The following is a 24865-nucleotide window of genomic DNA, read 5'->3' as shown; positions in this document are numbered from 1 at the left end:
AGAAGTGCCCAACTATTGAGTCAGCTTTAATTATTATTTTTCTTATCTCACTTATTGTGCTGAGTTTTCTCAGAGTGAAAATTAGGGCTGTAACAGTCGATTATTTTTCAGTTAGTATTTTCTGATTAAACGTGTATTCAGGCATAATCACAATGATATGTTAACATGAATATTCAACACATCTATGAATTAAGAACCAATTTCATGCCTGAACTTCATTTTAGCTTATTTATAGGTTTAATCCATTTTCAGTTCAGATTTATTCAGGTTTGCTTGTTTAGCGTATTCTGTCATTAATTAGCAAAAACAGATCTGAGATTGATTTAACTTTAATACGCTATAATATGCTAAAATAATGGGTAAGTAAAAAATTGAAGGTTAGCTTAATCAGTAAATATCTGAAAAGGGTACATCTCTACACGTTTGAATCATCCACCTTCTGCCTTCCAACCGGCTTCCCTCATTTCCAATTCAGTTGTATGATAAAATATTAAAAAATCATATTAGTCATGTACAGTTTATTTAGGGGGAGTCTCTTTAACTGCATTGCTACTGTTAGCATCTGTTAGCAGCTGTAGCAGCTTATGGTGGGCTTTCCACACTGATTTATTTTTGGATTCTTGTTTGTCTTTGTGTTCACTTGCAAATACGGGGAATTTTTAGAGATGATGAGTTGTATCCCCCCGCTCTAACAGGCGTACCAAATCTCCCGATTGACTGAGCAAAAGAAAACATTAATCCATCCTGCAAAGCCCAGCTTAATTTCTATAAATAAATCCCCTCATACATGTTTGTTGTATGTCATGTACAACATAGACTGCACATAGACTGAGGGTTATCTTGTTTTGGTTTTGCTAAATGACGTCTTTCTGCTTGGAAAATGGTTTATTCTGGCTTCTGCTTGTTTAAATAGATGATCTAATGCCCCAGATATTTGGTGAGGAAAGGGGTCTTTTTGTCTGCTTCGCATTGCACAAACAATCATGCCGTCCTCCCTCTGTCCTTACTGGTTTTAGGTGAATGCCATCTCATGTGCTGGAGGTGTGGACAACCTTATAGTGCTGGATCAGGAGAAGTACAAATCGCGAGTGTTTGACGTGGCCACGGCGGCTGCTGTCAACATGGCTGGTCAATACAAGTGGAAGATTGGCGAGCTGGAGTTTGAGTCTCTGATGAGGATGCTGGATAATCTGGTGAGTACACAGACAACAAAGGAAAAAGGATTTGAATATGTATAGACCCAAAAACACAAAACATACAGCGATCAACCACCACATTAAAACCACAACCTCTGAAGTGAATAACATCAATGATGTTCTTCTGGAAAACCTGGGTTCTTGCATACATGTGGATGTTACTTTTGTACATACCAGCACTTGAACATCCTTGCAAACCAAGCACACTCCCATTGCAGCAGCCATCGGGTGATCCCTGCAACCTGATGACATGTGTTCACACATTTCCACATCCAGTGTTGATGCCCACATGCCTATTGATAGAGCTTTGCAGTATGATCCACAGTGGCTGGGTTGTTTGATGGGATCACACGTGGCTGCCTTCACTCCCCACGTGCATCAAGAGCTTCATGACTCCTGTTGCCTGTTCACCACCACAGACCGGGAACACCCCACAGGACCTTCAGTTTTGCTCTGACCCATTTGCATAGCCATCATTATTAGGCTCTTGGAGGAGTCGCTCAAATTCTTTCACTTCTAACATCAACTTTGGGGCAACAATAATTGACAGTGTTATTCATCTGACCAGTGATTATGACCAGTGAAGCATAATGTAACACCTGATTGGTGTATATGACACTTAACCTTCACTTTTCACTTCACATCTGTGATTTATCTGGTACAAATACGCTCTGTATAATTTAATTTCATGGACCTGAGAACTCTGTTCCATTTTGGAATCTTAATACGTCGTGCCATTTTGAAAGTCTTTTTTTTTCTGCAAAGTCAGTCCTTTACAGCGACAAAACATTTCAACTTGTGTGACTAAACTTCTTTTCTACTTCACTGGTTGATCATGAAGGGGTTTGATTCGCTGTGGTAAACACCATGTACTCGTTGGTCCATCCAGAAATCGTAAATGTTATGATGAATTTTATACGGCATGTTCTGTTCTTTATAACAAAACTGCAGGAATAAGAAAAAAATCAGTGAAAGGCTTGTGTTTGATGTCTGTAGGCAGCTACTCATGACCAGCTAGGGCTCTCTTACCGTCAGTCCTCCTTACATGACTGTTCCTGTCTCCCACTCTCAACTCCTTCACTCCACAGTTTTCATCTTTCCCCATGCTTCCCTCCCACCTTCTCTCTTCTTCTCCCCACTCAGTGAATCATTACCTCTGGCCCGGTCTAAACTGAGAAGATCATCTCAGTGTCTTCCCTCCTTTTCCACCATCCCTCTCTTCCCACATACTTCATAAACACTAAATCTGTATCAGATAATCTCTTTGATTAAGTACAAAATACCAGCGCAGTGATGGGGAAGAAATTAAAGTAGCCCCACTCTTCAGTTCAGACAGAAGTGCAGCAGGCCTCCAGCTGTTAATGTGTTGTTGAGTTCAAATATGAGGCAGGATGCTGGAGAAAATAATCAATCAGTTAAAAAAAAAAATGCAGGATTAAATCAAATTGAAAGGTCAGCTTTCACTGTGGGGTTAAGATGAAAAGAAAAAGAACAAAATAGAAAAGAGCGGAACTTGACTGTCAAGCCTCGTGTGGAAAACTGGAACAGTTGGAGTGAGACAGAGGGCAGCAACACACAGAGAAAGGAAGTGGGAATGTGAGAGAAGAGGATAGATGAGGATAAAGCTGAGGGAGAAGAGTATGAGAGGAAGGGTCAGACAGGAAATGGCTCTCTGACTCTGTCCTCTGTGCTGCCAGAAACCCTGCGGTCACAGCAGCCTCTGTCTCTCTCTCTTTTCCATTTAACTAACCCTGATACTGGCAGCTCAGCTAGAAACACAGGAAGGAAATGTCACAGTATACACACTTATTTCTTTTATTTATTTGGTAAAAACAAAGGATGTATTTGACATCTATATACAGTGTGTCTGATTTGAGGATCTACTTGGTCCTCATCGCCATGAGGACCAGACCAAATAATCTTCCCAAATGAAAGAAAACCTAACTCTAGGTTTGATCTTCTTTGGCACCTCAGGGCTACAGGACAGGTCACGCCTACCGGCACCCCATCGTCCGGGAGAAGCCCAGGCACAAGAGCGAGGTGGAGATCCCTGCCACCGTCACGGCATCTATGTTCGAGGAGGACGGCGACGCTGCCACGCGGCTGCCCTTCAAGTTCCTGCAGCAGCGGCAGCAGAGGGAGAAGACCCGCTGGCTCAACTCACCCAACAGCTACACCAAGGTCAACGTGGAGGGCGGAGAGGAGCGCTACAACAGCCGGACAACCACGGTGAGCACAGTGTGTGTGAGGCGGTAGAAAACCATGACAGCAAACAGGACAATACAAATGCAGTTATGTTAAACCGAAGAGTAATAAAGGTAAATAAAGGTAATAAATGAGGTTCAAAACTTTCCTGTGTAATAAACTAAAAGATGAGAATGGGGGAAAGGCTTTTATGTTTTGGTTGGAGTGTTTTACCAGCGTTAACAGTGATACTAGATCACCATCTAGTGGATGAACCGAGAACTACAATAATTCAGCTGCATGTCTGTTCTATTTGTCGCTTGGGTAATTTCAGTTTATTCATTTTATTTAGTTTAGCGTTTAGTGATTAATTATAAAGTGGATGGTCTGACAGATTTTACCTAAGAAATATTTAGATGGATACACTAAAAAATAAATAATCTCACCACTTTTCACCTGTGTTCGTTTCACAGTGGATGAAGGCGGAGGAGACTGGGACCCCGATCCGGATCGAGGACCCCAATCAGTTTGTCCCTCTCAACACAGACCCCAGTGAGGTGCTACAGAAGAGAACCAAAGTGAGTCTGACTCTTTAGTTAATAATCACAACTATGATATGAAAAATGAACAAAATGAAGGATTATTTCTAATCACAACTTTACGGCAGAAACAGTCATTACTGTGGCATCCTTTGCTGAGAGGTTGCTTTTCGACAGAAATATTTTACTTGTTTAATGAAATATCTGCAGGAAACATCTCGCTATAATTCCCACTGGAATATTTTTGTTTAAAAGGTAGAATTTTTAGATCAGGGTGTAATTATGGTAAAAAATTATTTTGATTCTATACTCATCAGATCAGGTTCAGTTCTCCTAATTATTTTGATCTGTTTTTACGTCATTCACAGTCAGTGTTGTGTTTGTATTTCCTAATGACATCATCATGTGCTGCGTCCTATCACAGATCAGGGAGCAGAACCGGTTTGACGTTATGACATCGGGGCCGCGCTCTCAGCACCTTGCAGGAATCCCTGTTGATGAACCTCGACGGGTGAGAACGTCCTCTCTCTGACGCCGTGGCCTAATTTGATTCTGACGTAGCTCCGGTATCAGTCGGTCTGCAAAGAAGCAAGAGTCTGACAAACAGACCTGGTTAATCTATAATGCAGATAGCTTTAAAGATAGATAGAACTTTGTTTCCTGACTAAAAGAAAGCACAAGTTTAGATTTTTCCGCAACAACGACGACTTAGAGTATCATCCCATTAATGGAAAATAAATAAAGATATTTGAGACCAAATCAACCAGATTCGGTCAAACATGGACGAGAAAAATAACTACAAAACTACAAAATGCAATTTATTAGTTAAATGCTTCAAAGGGGTCCATTATTCATTTGGTTTTGTACATGCCATTGGTTTTGACATTGTTTTGTAGGGTGGACCATTCAGACTCTGTTCAGTTAAAAAGAGAGCAACATTAAGATTTCCTTATTTTCTCATTTCTAGAGTTCTAACATGAAGGTGTTTTGAGTTTTTTGGTTAATTAGACATGTGTTCAAGTTGCAGTTTAGCAGAGCTGCTCAAAGTAAAACATGCTGTTGGTTCACTGAAGAAACTAATAGGAGCAATAAAGATGTAAGAGATGAATGCTCATGAATTAAGATAAGAGGGCTTACCAGTCAAATAAAGGAAAAACAGGAAAAGAAGTGTATTACGTCCAACATTCTCAAACTCCCAGGTTTAATGACACCTCGTTACCACTAGATGGAGGCAAATGAGCACACAGTTTGAAGGCCAAATAAATATAAAAAAAAATGACGTTAAGATCATCATGGAGGATAAAATAAAAACTAGTAAACAAAAATATTTTAATCATTTTGGTGCTGATGTGTTTTTGTTGGTTGGTGTTTTGTCTCAAAGGATCTGGTGCAGATAAAGGTTCTGGTAAATATCCACAAGTGTTTTCCTGTTTGTAATGACTTTGACTGTTTTGACTTTTTTTTTTTTGGACACTTTTTTTGCCCAACACAAAACACTGCATGTGTTTATTAGAGTCTTAAGACTCGCGTCCACTTTTGATTTCATACCAAGTTTAGACAACATTTATTTTTGTGTGAGTTGTATAGGCGATAACTTCTTTGAGCATGACTCTATGATATTCATTACATGCACATATATAAATACACAGACATGTAACATTATAGATATATAAGTTTGTCGTGTGTGCACTGGTGGCTAGATGTGGTCGATGCTCAGTTTTATCTTTGTATGAGCAGCCGTAGTCATGGCGTAATGAGCACAATCTGTGTTTGTTCCCTCTTTCTTTTCATTTGCTCATTTTGTGATGCATATTGTTCATCTGTTTGCGTGACTGTAGGTGTGTGTTTGTAGATTTTAGACAGTGTGCATGTGCCTCGTTCTGTGTGTGTCTGTGCTCCCGTGCTCACCCCTCTCCTTGTCTCCTCCCCAGCCATACGTGCCCACAGAGGAGGAGCAGATGGCTCCGCTGCCTCCCAACCCTTTCAGTGAGCTGTCAGAGAAGGAGCTGGAAGAGTACCGCAAAAACGTGGAGAGGAGACAACTGGGCCTCAGCGGTATGACGCACACACCGAAGCAAACCTGCAATCTCATGCGCACACTTTGAGCTGTAGTCGAGATTTGTCCCACGTTGTCAGCAGCAACCAATCCAAACGTGGTTCATTTAACACCAAAATATTGAGCTGGCTTAAAATAAATCGGATCAATAATCAATATGCAGGTTGTAACTGGAGAGCACATGGGGAGAGATTAGTCTGAGCCAGCAAGAGGAATTATCACCCTCGTGGCTGTGTGCTATCAGTGTGGGCCGCTCGTAGAAGAGGCCAGTACTGGCATGTCAAAACATGTGCGGTGCAGTAATTGGAGTGGACACTGTACAGGCTTTCAGTGGACTTTTCAAAACCTTACGTTTGGTTGATTCATGGTTTTACTGTTTAATACAGTGCATTTTTATAAACTTGAGATATCAATGCAAGAAAACCAACCCCGTGGGGTTTAGGCCTCTCTTTGTTTCTCTGAAATGCATGGAGACCAAAGTAAAATCCCTTGGTCTTGAGTTTTCATTTGTGTAAAAGATAAGACCCTAACAGCCCGAGAGGCGCATGTCCAGTCTGGCCAAGAATGAACAGCTGGAACAGATTGTGAGTTTAGCTTAAACTTAATCTGGATTTCTTCAAATTTGTTAAGCAGTTGAAAATCTGTCCCTTTGCAGCTTGATTATCAAACATTTTGAATCCTTTTAGTGCTCTGTCAGCACTCCAGTTGGAAATAAGTATCCATATGATCCAGGTCTGTACCATTGTCTCAGCAGTGCTCCCATTACACACTCCCATATACAGCATCTATATCTATATCTATATCTGTATATATTTATACACACCAGCAGCAGCATCTACCTTTTAACATGAGGGTTTGTCCCTGCAGGCTTCTCTGCTGCCTTCAGTTGCGTCAACCTTGTGTCCGCACACACACACGCACACACACACAGGATAGTCAATGCTAATCATATTAGCCCACCGCCGTTTAGAGAAGAAGGGAAAAGTCAATATTGAACAGATAGTAGAGGGGGGGTTGTCCTCAAGTCTTCGGTCTGCACAGCTTCTGTCACATTGGACCAGATTAACATGTGTTTGTGTGTGGGTGTGTACACCAGCTAGGGCATGTGTTCATGCATGTGTATCGACGGGTCCAAATGTTCTTATGTGCATATGAAACACAGTGCAAGTGTCAGTGTGTGTGTATAAGAGGACGGTATGACTAAGATGGCAGACCGAACAGACAGCAGGTCTTCACACCCGCCGCATGAACGGAGCCCGTTGCCATGACACTGTTGCCCCCACAGCCCCATGAATCCCCGGTGACCAATCTGGATGCAAGCTGGAGACCGTCTGGAAAGGCCTGATACATGCTTGGCCTGCAAACACACGCACTTACACACAAAATGATAGATGATTAGTTCATGTTCACATGCAACAGTGTCGGGAAATAACTACTTTTTTGCCCCTTGATTAGATCCAATCGTTTTCAAAGTGAGGTTTCCTCTACATTTAAGACACCAACTGGCATTAAACTGAATTCATTCTTCAAATCCCAACGTTTTTTGTTCAGCATGCAACTCTTTTTATCTGCACACACTGGACATATGAGCACTTTCACTGCACAGACCCGACGTTCTGTACGCTGTTCTTCTTGAAGGAGTCGTGAATGAGCGACGGCTGAATGTGTAACCCCAAATGTGATATGAGTATGATAAATAATGTCTTTCAATCACACTAATCAGTGTTCAGAACCAATGAGGCTGCTGATGCTGAGCTAGGCCCTAACATGTGCTGTTCTTACAAAAGTTGGATTGAAAATTGAAAAGTGTTTCTTCTCACAGGAGATCGCATAAAGAAAACTACAGTCCGTACAGAAAGTAAATCAGTAAATGTAAAGAAATCTATTCAGAAACACTATTTGGATTTGACAGCATAATCGTGTAGATGCATACTGGTGTATCAGTGAGCTTTGACATTTAGTACTACGGATGGCAAAAAGCTGAGGGAGACAACAAACGCTTTGAATTGTAATGAAGACGTCTGATCACAGAATTGTAGAAAAAATTATTGCCAGGCTTTACACTGCACATGGCATGAGTCTGTGAACAGCAGGACACACTGGGAGGAGTTGGTGGCCTCCCATAGAAGGAGGTGCATCCATTGGCCTGCAGCTCTTCATCTAACAGCTCACTGTGGCTGCTCCTTCTGGTTCCATTACTTCCTGCAACGATTCAAACTGATCTGCTGTCATAAAAAGTATAAAAAAAGACACTTTAATTTGTAGACGATGGCAGTGAGCTCCCAGACAAATGCGTTGCATTTGCTATTATTACAGCATAATAAAAGTCAACTCATTTATTGTCAGTTAAATCATCTTCATATGGAGCTGCCGCAGCAGGAGATGTTCAGTTTTTATCAGCAGCAATTTCTGAACCCATCACCTACTGTCTGATAAAGATTTAGCATCATGCATTTATATTCAGATATCTCATAAATATGTATAAATCATAAATAAATACGGTATTTGCTGTACGGGACCAAAGCTACCCCATCCATTATAATCCAAATAAATAAACATTACGATTCTTTCATCAGTGACCCATAGGTTCAATCACCCTCATTCAGCAATACGTACAGTACACTTACTTCTAGATTACCACTGTTCAGTTATTGTGACTGTTCAGAGTCACTGGGATGTTAAAGCTCAACAGAATGTTACGGTACACGCTCAGCCACCAGCGGCAGCCTGATGAAACGGATTTTGGAAATTTTGTGGAAAATAAAACAGCTGTGCATGGCCTGATTCTAACATGTGTATGTTACCACTAATCTCTCAAACCCTCCCATCCCTCCCACCCTGACCCTTCATCACAAATCCCCCCAACCTCTCATCCCACTCACCCCTGCTGTCGTCCCTCTCCTTCAACCCCCCTACACCACGCTGCAATCCCCTCATCCGCCCCCTGCACCCTCCCCCTCCCCACCCTCCCTGCAGATGGCGAGCACGAGCTAACCTCCGACGACGGCTCCACTCTCTCTCAGTCTCTGTCTCTCACCCAGTCGCCGCAAAGCACTCCAGCTAAAGAAGGTATCACTCACTCAAAGAGAGAGACAGAGGGGGCTTTGTTTCACAGTAACTTCACTGCATTTCTGTTTGTTTTTGTCTGAGCATGATGGTTTAAATTTAACTGCGATATGCAGGATATTAACTACTGACCTGTCTTATAAGTCAATGCTGTACTAATGACCTTTCATGGAAAAAGTCCAATCAAGTCCAACAGTCTAATCAAGTGCTACGGAGGGTGTCATCCGCATAATATCTGATGATAGATCACAAGATCACAGCAGGAGTTTATGAAACTGTATCCGTACCCTGAAGAAGAGATAAACCAGATGGTTCAAGTACTTGCTGACTTCAAATGATTACTGGCAGCCTCTCAAACCTTTCATTTATATCGTAATTGTTTAAGGATACATACAGACGCATGTTCAGCATCAGAACGGTGTCTTTGAGACAAATAATGACGTGTAAATCTGTTACCGTACTGGAAGAGTTTACAGAAGAAGATTTCAGTGTCGGCTGCCACATTTACTAGTCATTTTGGAGTTTATAACATGGCCCTGGGCGGTGTTTGCTCCATGAAGGTATAATTCAGGGTATAATTCAAGGTTTTGATCAACAAGACGCAGCTCGTGGCAGGAGACAGAAGGTTACCACAGCAGGACGTAAGAAAGAAGAAGCTTTTTAAAGCAGATGTGCTGTCAGCAAATTATCATGTACAAGGCGCAAATAATCATTTTGTGCTGCATATGTCAAATGCATGAGCGAAGACGAAAGCAAAAACTTCAGTTTGCGGCTTTACATGAAGAAAAAACGTTTTTGTGTTTTTATGCTAAGCTAACCTGACCTCATGCAGGGAGCAGCTCCATACTTAATGCCTAAATGTGAGCCTGATGGTATTGTTTTACTTCATTTGTCTTCTAGTCAAGAGCAAATAACATTTGGGACTGTTGCTAAGGAAGTATCTAGAAACAAATCTTTTTCTTTTGGTGTATAACATCACAGACCTGTCCTACCAGTCTTACCTCCTGCTGGCATTTAGATCTACAATACTTGATGTGCTGGCACATACTTTTTTGTGTGTGTGTGTGTGTCTGACATTTAAAACCAGTTGGTGTACTTCCAAGAATCCCAAAGATCACAGAGGCCTCCTTACAGGTTGTAAATAATGACACTATGGGATTGACATCCTGTCAGCTTCCTTCCAGCTCAAACACGCAGAAACCACACAATAACAATTAACCCACGTCGGCACACGGGCTCAGGGGACCCATATTCTCTGACAACGCCAATATGAGGTCAGCGAGTTGCTGTGCTCAAACCAGGTCAATTGTTCTACGAGGTGCTGTTTAAAATAACCAGAGAAGTCATCTCTGTTTTAGTGGCTTAGTGTAGCAACACGATACCAGTGCCCTGGATTCCCTAACCTGCATTTGCAACCCAGAGAAAGGGACGTGGCCCTGGTAGGCCAGTTACGTGAACAGTCATTAAGGGAGCGGGTGTGGTCTCCTGCTCAAAGCCATGTTTTGTTGAGTTGAAAGGAGGACAGGCTCTCTGGGCTATCAGGTCACAGGGATTTTATGAAATATGTAGAGCACGGGGACAGTGTGTGACTGTGCGGGAAGCGGAAGTTCTAATGGAATTAATGTGTAGTAGATCATCCAGACAGTCAGTGAACACAAACACTTAAAATGTAATAAGAATTATACTATTCCTAAGGCAAAAAATACACCTTTGACCAAGGTTATGGGAAATAAGTGTTGTTTCCATGATGTTACAAATGATTCTTAGTTGTGGAAGGGTAACATGTCGCATTCATGTCACCTAACTTGTGTCTGACCCCCTCCCTCAGAGAACCACACGGGCCTGATGAACGGCAAAGGCGACCACGGCGACCATGTGGATGAGGAGCTGTCGAAGCGCGTCAGCCAGCTGACCACCAGCGTGGAGAGCGTGGAGATCACGGTGCGCTCCGGCGAGAAGATCGAGGAGGCCCTGTCCCCCGAGAGCTCTCCCTCCAAGTCTCCCAACACCAAGAAGAAGAAGAAGTTCCGCACCCCGTCCTTCCTGAAGAAGAACAAAAAGAAAGAGAAGACGGAGGCCTGAGAGCAACAGCAAGCAGCGGGGGCGAAGCAGACAGGAAGAGCGTCCGCCTGAAAGAAGAGAGAGGGGCAGCAGCCCGCTTCTGTTTAACGTCTGTGTTTTTATTTTGTCTTTGTTTTAAATGTCCTTTTATGTTTTTAATTTTATTTGATTTTTTTTTAACAAAAGGTTTTATGTGCAAAAGGCAGAGGAAAGGATTTCTCAATTGTCTGTTGTAAAGAAAAAAGAAAAATGTGTCTCCTTCTGCAACAAGTTAGACGTGTTTGGGAGATGTTGGGGTGGGTGTATCGGTCCACAGATTAAAACTGCAGCAGACGGGGGGTGACTTGTTCAGGTGGTCTGATCACCTGATCCCTTACTCAGCGCTCTAACAGGGCTCCTTGGAAGTGTCATTTGAGGCCATTTAGACCCTGAATAAGTGGCTTTTTTTTTTTGTTTTATCCTAAGCTGAAAACAGAACTTGAAACCACCTTGCGTTTTTCTTGCTTCAAAATCCAACTTTTGTGAAACGACTGGATTGCGGCGTGAGTGTCGTAAAGCTGCACAAGTTGAAAGTTAACCCTTTGTTTCCCGTAAAGACACGCCTGTCTCGTTAAGGTTTCGTTTTTACACTCTGCTCACCTGACTCTGCGTAGGCCACGTAAGATTTAAAGTCGCACTGGAAAGGGTCACAGAAAAACAGCCACAGGGTTGGTGATGATTTATTCACAGTGAGAGGAGATCTCTTCCCTCATGTGGCTCCCTCGCATTCTTCGAGCTACTTCAGGCTTTTGGTACAAACGTATCTCCTCAAGGGTTACTAGGGATAGTGAGGCTGAAGGCTGGCAGTCTATCACAACTCAGAATATTTATGTAGCATCTTGTTCTCTTCATCTCAGTACTTTTTTTTTTTTTTTGCCAAATGGAATGGAGAAAAAAAAAACAATCTCATTTTAGTAAAACTACTTTAATCTCTACTTTCTCATCTCATGAAATTGGATCTTTTCTTACTGAGCACAAGTTTGTTATGAGTCGACTCGGTTTTGTACTCGTTTCTAGTCTTCTCCAGAGAATACCTACCGATACGTTCCGCATGTTTTCTCGTTTTGCAAGAAGCGAACTTACGTGGCTGACTGTGTTCTGTAGTGATGCCTGATTGCTCAAAGTATATTGTAATCCTCAGAGTACACAAAGTTACTATATAACACAGATATATGAAAACTGGATATGTTGGCTATAGATTTTTAACTATATATATATTTTTTAATTGTATTGTGCAGCACTTTTCTTGTGGTATATAACACATATTAGTTGCAGGTGGTTTCACCAGTGAAGGAGATTGCGAAGTATTTGGTAAAAGTTGTGCAAGTAGGGAGCGAGGCGCGGCGTCGGAGAACGGTTGGGAAAGTGAGTCGAACGAAGAAGGAAAGACTGAATAATCTTTCATTGGTGTCCCGAAAAGATTTCTACGTCTCAAATATTGTTTTTTGTTTGTTTAGTTGTTGTTGTTTTTTTCCCCCTGAAATACCACGTCAAACTATCAACCGAGGCTAATGGGTCGTGGAGCGGAGACGTTTTTTTTTGTTTGGTGTGTGTGTTCTTAAAGCCATATTGTAATTTTTTTTCCTCCATAATTTTAATAAGACATGCGTAGGCGACTCTCAACTGCCTGCTCAGGCGGCACGGACCCGAACAAGACCTCTGTTAAATCACCCCAGTGACTGCATCGACACCCCTCAGGCTCCCAAAACTTTATTTTTTCCCCCATTAGCTACATTCACAGCAGCTTCCTTGCTCAAACTGCCATTTATTTCCTCCAAGAACTGGAACATTGTAGGGAGGTCATAAGGCCATTTTTATTCTTTATTCGATCGCTCTTCCAGTCCGGTCATTATTTTCAGCTTCTAAAGCCTCCCCTCGTGTAATCTTTCTAGTAAACAAGATCGAGTTGTAACTGTCAGATGACCCACGGTTGAACTCTGCAAAGCCAAAGTGTGATGGGTTGCCACATACCCTCTACCCCACCCCCACCCATGCAGTTTAACCACATGTACCAATATCCCAGCTAGCAATGTGAAGTATTGGATTTGGAAGGAGGGCGGTAGGGTTCCAGGGGCCGCATCTTTAGCTGTGTTAAACGATCGCTTCTGGCTCTGGGCAAAGAGCCGAGGTCACACGACTAAAGGATGAAGAAGGGAGGTGTGAGTTTGGAAATGGAAGTGCATGTGTGTGTGTAGTCGAGAGGGGCAAGGGGACAAGGACAACCTGACACTAACGCACCACGTTTTTATCACTCGGACAGTCTTTTCTTTTTTTCTTTCATAACATCTTTGCTCCTGGAAGTTGCTTTTTTTTGGCTTATTTTCATCCTCCATTTGTATCTCAATACACTTTCCTCTTTTAGTTTGCAGAGAGCTCTAGGCTTTTATTTCTCATTTTTTTAATAACCATTTTATGAGCAGAAATTGCTCCCAGATGAACTGAATGTGCATTGCATCCTTTTTACTTTCTCCTCTTTGTGTTTCCGACTGTTTGCACCTTGCTCTACTAATGCCTCTCTATTCATCTTTTATTTTCAGTTTTAAGAAGAAAAAAAATGAGAAAAAATAAATAAATAAAAAAGAATGAGTTTTGCTTTGGCATGCCAGAATGAGCCAAGCTACTTTGTGACCTGTGAAAATCCTATATAAATGGTTATCTAATGGAGTTGCTTTTAGATGTATTGCTAATCCGTGTAAATTCACAAATAAAACTGTATTTTAAGAAATGGAAGCTCATTTTTCATGTTTGTACCTCACAACTCATGTCATGGTTTGAGTTCAACATGATCCATGCACTCATTTTACTTTGCCATTATCATGAATCGGTTAGTAACGCGATGAAGCAACTTTATTCAGTGTGAAAAACCTAAGGCTTTTTTTTTTTTAGAATGATTTGACTATAATGTAGGAAGGACCTACAGTATGTTTACCTACAGGATTATGCTGACTACAGGAAAGTGCCTTGGCTATCTTTATTAAAGGTGTGAACATGAGAATGTGTAGAGTGTATGTGTGAATAGCAGAGATAAAACTGAGAATGTGATGATAATCGTAACGGGCACATGAAAGAATAGAAAGAGTACACACACACAGAGACATTTACTGCTTGACTCTATGGCCATTAAAAGACACGACTCGCCTGTGGAATATATACAGCATCATACGTATGTAAGGTGATCTTTCCATTGAGTAGGTACACTATACATTGCTGGAAACTGACCCATTTCTTTGGACATGAAAGCTATTCTTTTACCAGCGTGCTATAAATACTCCTGTGTACTTTTATTTCACTGCATATTTCAAACCACTGGCTCCCAGCCTTGTGAGTTGGAGCATGTATGTTAATATTTCAAACTCGCTAAACTACCCACAGTCATGCATCCTGTGAGATTGGATTTCATATATATTATTATATGAACTACTATATACTGTATTAAAAGAGTGTTTAACATGCATTTATCTGACTCATGATGTACAAAAGTGCCACTTCGCAGAAGAACCTGGAAACTACATGACCCACGGTGCAATACAAACAACATTCCAATTGGAGATTTTGTTGTGCTATGGCTGTAGTTTGCTAATCTATAATAGAGCTGCCTGCCTCAAATGAAAATGACTTTATTTGTGTCCCCACAACTCCAGATCTTTTTAATTTTCAGACAGAATCTTCAGTCCTGACCAATGCTGCCTCAAGTGGCATAGCTCAGAGCAAAGCGTCAAGTCTCAGACAGCTTGTTCTGGAGCTACCAAACACTTGTATAGCCATTTAATTTTGGTGGGGTGTTATTGTTCAAGGGGTCAAATCCAATGAAAGCTTTAGAACCCCTGCTTTAAACATTGATCTGTTCTAGAAGTGAAGGACTTCTTTTTGGTTTAAGTTTCTTTTGCTGTGTCCACAAATGTTAATTTTACTGTCAAAAAGTTATTAGCAGGACATGGGCGGTGCAATATTCCAGCCACAGGGGGAACTGTGTGCTTCTGAGCAGCCATTGTGCCTTGATTGCATTTCGTAAAGATGCAAAAATCAATCAAAATATGCAAACCTAGCATCATGACAGTGTGTGCCAACTTCCCTGCTAGAGGCCTCTGGTCTTTCAGAGCAGCCAGTTGAATATTTTCATTTTGATAAAAGGTCTAGAAGGACTTCTGCCTCCAAATCTGTCACAACCTTTCTCCCGTGGCCTCAGATGTTTTCCCAAAATTCAGATCTCAGCTGCTACAGATACTATGGGTGAGGACTGTGCTTCACTTCTTATGATGTCTCTTTTTAGATGATATTAAAGACCTTCAAGAAGTTGCTGGGTTTATATCAGCAACTCAGCCACCTTATCACTTCACTGCATATTATATGTGTTAAACTAGTTACCACATAGTGTGCCAGATCATTAAACAATTAATGTCGATGGTAGATGGAGAAATCTGAGAATGAATTGTTTTAATTTCTTTTCCTTTGTTGTTTTTGAGTCTCATATATGTTTTAACATGCTGCTGGTGTAGCTTCCATATATAGTATATACAACTCTGTAATCTTGTCAGTGAATGTGATATACAGCACTTTATTTGGATCCTGTTATGAACAATAAAAATCTACGAGCTATCCGGTGTGTCTTGTGGTGGAAATAAATGACCTTAATTCAATCTAATTTAATGTGTGTTTGCTGCTTTTACACATGAAGTCTAGTGCTGATTCTGGGATCTTTTTATGTTTGTTGTTCTTTCTCTGACTCTTTCATGTACCACTATAGGTCCGTAGCTGTTCGTACACAGACATATTGTTGTGTCGCTGTTGTTGTCTTAGCAACAGTTATATAGGAAAATGGGGTAGTGCAGATTCACGTGCAGTTTATGCTTCCACATCAATTTGACTCTGTAGCCACAGATCACGGTGACGCAGTGAGTGGTCCACTTGGTAGTAGCGCAATTTTCTAATTGATTGTTTTGAATCAACAAAGATGGGACACGTCGAGGAAGGAGTTATGGAGATACGAACTTTTGTATGATTTGACTTTGGAATAGGCAGCAGGGATGAGTGATCTTTGGTGTCTTTTCCTTGATGAATAAAAACACAGTGAATAACTAACGCATCCAGACCAGCGTATAACAGGTGTGCGGATGTTAAACATGACACTATCTATGTCTATTATATTTGACAACCTATGCTAAGGGGTTCATCACAGGGTGAAACCTGATCAAAGATTCAAAATATGAACGCCAGAATAAACTTTGTTTTAATGAAAAAAAGAAAAAAGAGCCAAAGCAATTCTGTGACAGCATTCTCTCTTCACAAGCATACACCTGTGATGGCATGAACATGCACGACTCTTCCATTTGTCACTAGAGTTTGTCGATGTGCAGGAACATGCTTTCTGCTCTGTTCAACCAAATGAAGCAAAAATGATTGGACAGCACTTCAGAGTACGGACGAAAAAAGAAGCATCCCAGGAGGGCTTGAAGGTAAAGAAGTCAAATATTCTGCAGCTAAAGACAGCTGCATTAAAGGCCCATGGGTCCAAAATATATGAGCCCCCGAATGTAGGACAATATGCACTATGGAAAATAGACTATGTATGAAAATGGTTCCAGTTCCTATACCTTTCACTTCAGTTTGGATGTGAATACCGTTGAACTAAAGCTGGGCGATCTCACTTCAAGGCCATATTCATCATAAAACCGTGTGTTTTGGCAAACTGCTAAGCATATATGACCCTAACTATATGGAAAGACAGAAACAGACAGAAGAGGTGAAACGACTGATCTCCCTGAGGAAATTAGGTTGGGGATCAATAATGCTTCACATCTCATTGGCTTCAAATTGTTTAAAATAATATTTCTTTTTAAAAAGTTCCAAATGTTGTACGAACCAACAAAGATAGACACACCCATGAGTCATACACACATCCGTCCTATTGCGTCATATTCAGGACAATGAAAGAGATGAAGAGGGGTTTCTCCTCTCCTCTCCAGACTGCACCATGCTGTGAGTGTCAAAGCAATGAGCCGACATGTGTCCAGATGGATGCTCTGCTACGGGAATGTGACGACCAAGATAGCCCACCCATCCACCCCTCCACCCCTCCCCCATACACACACACACACACACACACACACACACACACACAACCAACCCCACCCCAACATACCCGGCTAGACACCTCTCTAGTCTGAGCGTCACAGTCACCGCAGACTACAGCAATGCCACTGGGATGAATTAGGGACTGACAAACAACATAAGGGGTCAGTTAGGTCTGAGCACAAACACACACCCCATGGGACCACCCAAGCACACTCATACAAAAAGCTGCTGGTACATCTTCTCATGTCAGGCAGCTCATGTGTGAGAGAGAACATGATGTCCTCAGAGTATTATATCACAAATAGCGCTATCTTCGCTCTGATGTGAGCTCTTTTAGGCAACAAGTTAGTGACTTGATGTGTTTTTAGCAGGGGGGGCTCAGGTGTTTAAAAGACACGTTTTAGTTAATGTGCTTATTTTATTTTTAATGCCGAGGGTTTGATGAAAAGACTGATGCCACTCTCAACAGGAAGTCATGGGTTGAGGGAACAAACAGTCTGGGTCATAAACCCCACCCCAAACCACCACTTGTTGTGTTTACACTTCCTCTCGTTAAACATATATTCCTTATAGCTAGAGTTGGAAGACAGCTTCATTGCTAAGGTCAGCTAACCAGCTTCTGGCTGCAACTTCCCATTTGCTACCATCATTCTGATTTGAAAGCAAGAAAAATATTCTTTTAAAGCCCTCACTCTACTAATTCTACTAATCCTACTCATGCAATTAAATGGCAATGGCACCCCACAGTGCTACATTAAAGTATAAAGTTAATCTAAATGAACTTGTTTCTGTGAGCAAGGCCCCAATGGTAATCAAGAGGGAAATAATAAGAGCTACAGTGAAAGCGTGTAGTGATGGGGCAATAGATATCACCATCAGTTCTATTATAACACCACTGGATTATTAGCTTTGCTGGTTTGAGTATATACAGTAATGGTTTCCAGACTTGTGTTTGTTAGTTGGGAGTGATTATTTTGTGGGGTCACTGCTGTTGATCAGCTGATCTTGGTAATTAATGTATTATATACATTTTGTGCTGTGAGCAGGTAAAGATCTGTATTGACAGTTAATCTTTATAATTTATTGAGGGACTGTGACAAATGTAACCGATGTTCTTTGGGAAGCTAAGACAAAGAATTTTGGTGAGCAACATAATCTCTGGGTGTTTTCATTCCTTTTACAGCAAGCCACCCAGTTCCATGTTTTGGAATCAACATTCAAGGGCCCGGGACACAACGGGGAAGTTGTATTTTTTACTCTGGCAGAAGTACTGCAGCAGTTTCGGTCATTTTCAGTGGTGTCGTCGAGATGCTAACACTTTTGGGGGTGGTTCAGAAAATGTCCGGTTAAAAAAACAAATGTCTTTGTGTGGACATGGTATTAAGGCTTTGTCCAGGACATGTTTGTGTGAAGAAGAGCATACATACAGCTTAGCGTAAGGTCAATAACTCATTCAAAACTCTCTCTGTCCTTCAATTTCTCTAGATGACCATGGGAGTTCCCTGCTTAACCATTCATATTTTGCCACTGGTTACGAGTCCTAGTAGCATTTGAGTTCCTCAGTATTCTCATCTCATCCTTATCCTCCCCACTTCACATAGGATGACAGTTGGGGCTCTGGAAAATATAGAATAAAACAAAGTATACACCATAGCAATGCCACAAAGTAGTGGGAGAAATAATGAGTAGTTGTCAAGAGAGAGGAACAGTGAATACATGTTTGATCTGTGGGGGACTCAAAAAAAACTATGCAGGACGTCCCATTGGCTTCTGCTCTGAAAATAGATGGAAAGCCACTTTTTTACTGTCTCACAGTTAAGAAATCTATGTGGCAAATTTGGCAACTGCAGGGAGGAATTAGTAGCATACATTGCACTTAGCCACACCATCATTTGTTCTCACTGACTCCCTGCTATGGGGTATATATAGGCCACTATTATATGCTGTTGTACAGTGAGACATGCATCCTTTCCCTATTGGAAACCTAATCCTCCATTGGAGATCAATCGCATCCTATTTCCTCTTCACTTGTCAAGGAGTCAATAAAGTAGTGTCGTAGACTGAACTTCCTTCCTTTTTTTTTATTCTGTCTTTTATTTGACGCCAAACACACATGTGATGATGATTAAAAAGTGTCATTATTGCGTTCTTCTCACGTGTGTGATTTGTCCAAGTGATGACCTCTAAGTGTATTGACGAGTGTCAGACCCGTGCCCTCGCAGTGACCTGATCATTCGTTAATATTGCCGTTTTACAAATCAATGTTCTTTTACAAAGGGGATGGCAGAATGGTGCTTGTGTATTTGTGCATCCTCAGCAGAAAAAACAAGAAGTAGGGCTACCAGAGTGTGATCTATAGTCGCTTGTCAACCTCTCTCTCTCTCTCTCTCACACACACACACACACACACACACACACACACACACTGCATACTACTTAACTTCCTTATCACCAGAATCCAGGGATCCAGGAAGGAAGCGACAGAGAAAGATCTGAAATGTGCTGATCCAGGCTTGAGCTTGTGTTGTTATGCAGGTTATGATGAAAGCATGAACTTACTGTTATATTCTAAATTAAACTGGGGCACACAGCTGACTTGGACTGGAGCTGGATAAAGTAGGCTAAACCATATTGGGTTTGATTGCCTTGATCATGACTCCAGTCAATGAAACATGCCTAAGGCTGGATGGACTGGAATTAATGCAGCTGGACGGGATTTGACTCAACTGAACTAGACATTACTTTATCGGACAAAATTTGTATAAAGGGCTGCGTCATTGTGTGCAAATGATGAAACATAGAAGTAAGTTGGATTATCTGAGAAGCACTTAAAGGACCACCATATAGAATTTAGTGACATCTAGCGTTGAGTTTGTGGATTGCAATGTCCTTGCCCTTCCAAGCATGTAGGAGAACCTACAATGGTTGCCACTTCAACATGAAAGCGCGTTGTTTAATATGGCAGCCTCAGTGGAAGAGGACCAACTCAGTATGTATAAAATCTACTAGGTCCTCCTGAATTATGCACACCGGACCTTTAATGTAAAGTGCACACATAAGCCTTTAATAGCATCTTTAAGTTAGCTGGCTATGGTGGCAGAGGATACATTTAAAAGGAACAACAACTATTTAACTGTTTAACTATTTATTTTATCTGCCATGCTGGAAATGGAGAAGTCACACTTCCATTCTATCATGAAAAATTACATTTAATTAGACGTCAACAGCTACAAAGAAATCATGCTAGCTTCCTAAATTGCCTAAACTAGATGTAAACATAACATGGGTGTATTTGAGTAATATGTTATTACTTTGTTGCAATATTGTAAACAAAAAGTGAATTTCTGAACTTTCTGAACTTCATATGTACAGTCAGTCAAAGCTGCTCCTGGCTGTTTCGTGGCAGTCCACAGAGGTAGAGCGGTTCAATCCCACCCTATCCCCCTGTCCAATGTGTCCTTGGGCCAGACACTTAACCCACCTTACTCCCAGTGTGAATTCCACTGATGTATGATTGCGAGTGAGTGATGTTTGGTGGTGGTAGGAGAGGCCGTGGGCGTGGATTGGCAGCAATGTTTCTGTCAGCCTGCCCCAGGGCAGCTGTGACTACTGAGGTAGTTTACCACCACCAGGATTGTGATTGCGTCAGCGGATGAATAATGTATTCATTTGGAAGTGCTTTGAGAATCTAATAGTAAAGAGCTATATAAAACCAATGCATTATAATAATATTATTATTATTATTACTTTCATACTCTGCTCTGACCGCCAGGAATCCAGCAATTGTTTCTGCAAAATAAATAATGTGCACGTGTGTGTGTGTGTGTGTGTGTGTGTGTGTGTGTGTGTGTGTGTGTGTGTGTGTGTGCGCGCTGTATGTGCTAATATCACCTTTGTGCTTGATACCAGGGTCACGAGGCATCCTGAAATGGGGGTGATGTATGTTTTGCTGACAATGCCTTAATAAAGAGACTGCTGTTGTCTTTTTCCCTCCCTTTTTTCCATCCTTCCTTTCTTCATTCCCCTCTCCACCCGCCACACCCAAATGCAGAAAAGGGAGTGGGGGGTGGAGAGGGAGGCAGCCAAGACAGATGCCGCTCCTCCACAAAAGGGGTGCATCTGCCATAAAGGGGTTCAATAAGGTACAACCATGCTACTGTGAGTTGTGTCTTGTGGCCTGATCCTCCTCCTTTGTGTCAGCTACTCTCTACAATGGAGCGCTAATGGGAGGCTTGGATTTCCTTAAGTGACACTGATTAATGGCCGAGAATGCAGGCACAGATCCTTCTCCCCTTTATCAGTGCGAGCCCACACTTATCTAGCCTTGAAATATGGAGCGAAGTGTGCCTGTGAAGGAATGTTTTGGCTTTGTGGAAGTTGGGTTTGAAGTCTTGAAAGCGCAAAAAGTTAGCCCGTCACTTCTGAACAGCAGAGCAGGTTCTGTATGAAAATCTTTTGATTTTGAGTGAGTTAACTAATCCATCAAAAACAAAACAACATTAGCATTCTTTTGGTGGTGTGTTCCTGGCTAGCAGTTACAATTAATCATATTTACAGTTACAACTCTGTTGTTTAGTATTGCACAAAAAACAGCCGCTGTTTATTTGATGGTTGATGGTCGTAGTCAGAGCAATCCAAAAAGTACAAAAGTTAAGTACTTTAAAACTAAAACAATAAGCTTTGAGACACTGACATCCTCCATGAATTTAAAGGAGACAACAAAGTCAAGGGATGATTATATGTTGTTTTTTTTCTTTTTATTCCAAGACACATTACACAGGACAGTTGTTTGCATAAAACATTGTCTACTTCGACTTTAATTTGTTTAATTTGTGCCTTTGATTTTCATTATCTCTGTGAAAGGAAACCACAGGGGTTTTGCTGCATTAATTGATTTGATTTCAGAGAAAATCCATAGTCTGTAGGACACAATATGAAAAAGTTCTAATGGGTGTCTCATTAGCAGTAACAACTGCGTATTCATTGAACAGACTGGTCACCTAATGTATTTTTGTTTTACATAAATTCAATTTTTTAGCACTGATTTGACAAACGAACAAGCAAACAATAATAATAATAATAATAATAATAATAATAATAATTCTGCTCCTGCAGATATTTGGACTTCTGCATCCTGGTTCTGTGACACTGACAATGCTCTCTCCCGTAGGAAACAAAACTTGAACTTTATGTGAATATTGCCTGCACTTGTAAACTAAGTCATCCCATGAAGTGAATTTTCTAGCAGAGTTACGTGAAGGTGGTTCCTGCTTTTCAAATGTACTCATTTGTTTTCTGAACCACAGCTCATTAAAAGGAGCTTCATAGAAGTTATAATAAGGGAAATAGTCTTCCGAGACTTTGAATTATTCATTTCAGGACTTATGTTATTACTGAGCAGCAAAGACATACTGTGTGAGTCCTATAATACTATTCATTTCGAACGTTTGAGATGTGTGTTATGTACACACACAGACACCATTTCGTCCCCCTGGGAGCCGCCAATCGTTTTGTCTGGCCTGGATCCCTCTTTTGTCTCCCTCCGTCTTCTCTCTCTTCCCTCCTGCATTCTTATCCTCTCCCACACCCCCCCTTGTCCCAAAACCTGATATTAAAAAAGGATTACTGAAAAACAACATGGGTAATTTCCTGCCGTCCTGAGAGCTTTCCCCCTGTTGGGAAAGACTCTCTCTACCTCCGACCTTCCCTGTCTATTTCCTTGTGTCTACAGTCTGCCAGTAGAGATTTGGAGGGGTGACAACAACAACAATGGGGGATGGTGAGGTGGGTTTAGCAGGGAGGTGGAAGTCTATTTCGTTCTGTCTGTCTCTCTTGGCCCCTCCATAGTCTGCCAGCTGAGATTTGGAAGGCAACAACAACAACAGAGGGGGATATTGAAGGAAGGAGGGAGGAGAGACAGAAGTGTGACTCCCCAGTGATAAAATCTCTGCAGAGAGGAAGAGGAGAGAAATGGAGGGAGAGGTGGATCGACAGGAAGGGCACACGGGAGGAAAATGCAGCAGCAAACAGAGGGGCGATGTAAAAAACGTGAAGAAGAGTTGAAGAACTGCACAAAAGTGGAGATTATGAATCAGGAAGAACCCTCTGATCTCTTACATTTTTATGCCACTGAAGAATTTGTGTGTGGCACACAAATAAAATGGGACGATGGACAAGATGAAAAATGGCTTGCAATATCTGAAAAAAAAAAAAAAAAACATTTAAACATATCACTCAAAACTTCAAAGTTATAGATGTTTCCATCCAGAGTAAATAGTCGACATGGTGGCTTGAGGGTTTTATCAAAATGAGCTTTGTGATTTTCATTTTAAAAAATTAATATCCTGTTTGACAGCCGAACACTTAAATGAATATAAATGCATCAAAATCAACTTTTCCTCCCAGGAACATTTGCATGAATATTACTTGGACACAGAGCTGGTGGAAAGATTTATGATGCCACACATACGTCTAATATCACAATACAATACAAAAGAAAATGCAGAGGATAAATCTTTTTTTTTTTTTTTTAACAAAAAAGAAAGATGTTGCATATTATCGCTCACGATTATTTCAGGTTATATCATTATATGTAAGACTTATTGTAGGGCGTATTAAAAAGAAAGAAAAACATCATTATGGTGATCATTTGCTGCCAGAATCTGCCCAATTTCATGCTTCCCACAAGGGAAATCATCTTCATTTGCTGGTGAAACCTGTTTTTGCTTAAAAACATTGTGTTAGATGTGGGATCATGGAAAAGCTTTCTACCCCCATCTGAACAGTCCTCAGGTTTTTTCACACTTTCGTACCACAACTGAGCAGTTTGTGACAAACATTAAACCCAGGTGTGAAGCTCGGTCACGGGTCAGCTTGGGTCTTGACCCATTCATACCAGAGTCAAGCGTCCTGGTCACTGCTCTGGTTTCTGCATTTTGGGTCACGCATCATGCACTGCTTTCCTCAGACTCTCCTCGTGTCTGGTGTGAATTTATAACTTGATTATTGCATCTGAATCTGCAACCTCTGCCAAATTGGAAATGCCAAAAACTGAAGCATAAACTTAGAGTTATGTGTCAGCTACTGAGCCGACTCACTGATTTACACAACCACTACAAGAAAGCAAAAGCTTTCAGAGAGACGTAGTCAGTAAAATGTCATACGGTCCTGAGTCTAAGGTTTAATCTGTAGTCTCACGTCATTTTGACACTGTAGGTACCTGATGTGCACGTCCTCAGAAGTGGCTATTTTAGGTATTTTAGGTTTAAAATGCATTTCCTTTTTCACAGTGTTGAGTGGCCAAAAAGCACAGAAGGTTCTCCTTTGTTCAGGCTCATACACACCATATACTCAGATGTCTTCTCTACGTTCTATGCTGCAGTGATTTCTGTGAAAGTAACTACTGGGCCACAATTATTAACTTCAACTTCAATATGAGCCTGAGTGAAACTCAATACAACTGACCAGTCACCACCCAGTGTTTTAGTGGGATAATTGATGATGTTGCCCCCTACGGTGTTGGCTCCGTGTGGACCAGTTGCAGTAGAGTAAACCAAGCTCAAACCAAGTGGCAACATCTAGGGTTGAAAAGGCAAAGACCGTCATGGAAATTACCACCTGAGGAGGCCCTTGTGAAAGTCACCACACAGGTA

The 24865-nt window shown here is 41.3% G+C and overlaps 1 protein-coding gene across 7 annotated transcripts in view; it reads left to right on the top strand.

The window, feature by feature from the left end:
- Positions 1–13866, top strand: part of add3a (adducin 3 (gamma) a) — a 93167-nt gene extending 79301 nt beyond the window's left edge. For 4 of the 7 annotated variants that reach the window (XM_047579470.1, XM_047579471.1, XM_047579469.1 and 1 more), the window contains 8 exons: positions 1017–1193; positions 3171–3425; positions 3854–3958; positions 4344–4430; positions 5301–5324; positions 5851–5974; positions 8952–9044; positions 10870–13866. In XM_047579470.1, coding sequence (XP_047435426.1) covers positions 1017–1193; positions 3171–3425; positions 3854–3958; positions 4344–4430; positions 5301–5324; positions 5851–5974; positions 8952–9044; positions 10870–11123 — 1119 coding nt within the window. In that variant the 3' untranslated portion in view covers positions 11124–13866. The remainder of the gene's footprint in view (positions 1–1016; positions 1194–3170; positions 3426–3853; positions 3959–4343; positions 4431–5300; positions 5325–5850; positions 5975–8951; positions 9045–10869) is intronic. The other 3 variants (XM_047579473.1, XM_047579472.1, XM_047579475.1) reach the window with 3 other exon arrangements.
- The last annotated feature ends 10999 nt before the right edge of the window (positions 13867–24865 follow it).

The sequence above is a fragment of the Mugil cephalus genome, chromosome 2, assembly GCF_022458985.1.
Source record: "Mugil cephalus isolate CIBA_MC_2020 chromosome 2, CIBA_Mcephalus_1.1, whole genome shotgun sequence".
NCBI classification, from domain to species: domain Eukaryota; kingdom Metazoa; phylum Chordata; class Actinopteri; order Mugiliformes; family Mugilidae; genus Mugil; species Mugil cephalus.
Note: the sequence above shows the minus strand (reverse complement) of the source record. Positions and strands in the feature narration are given on the sequence as shown.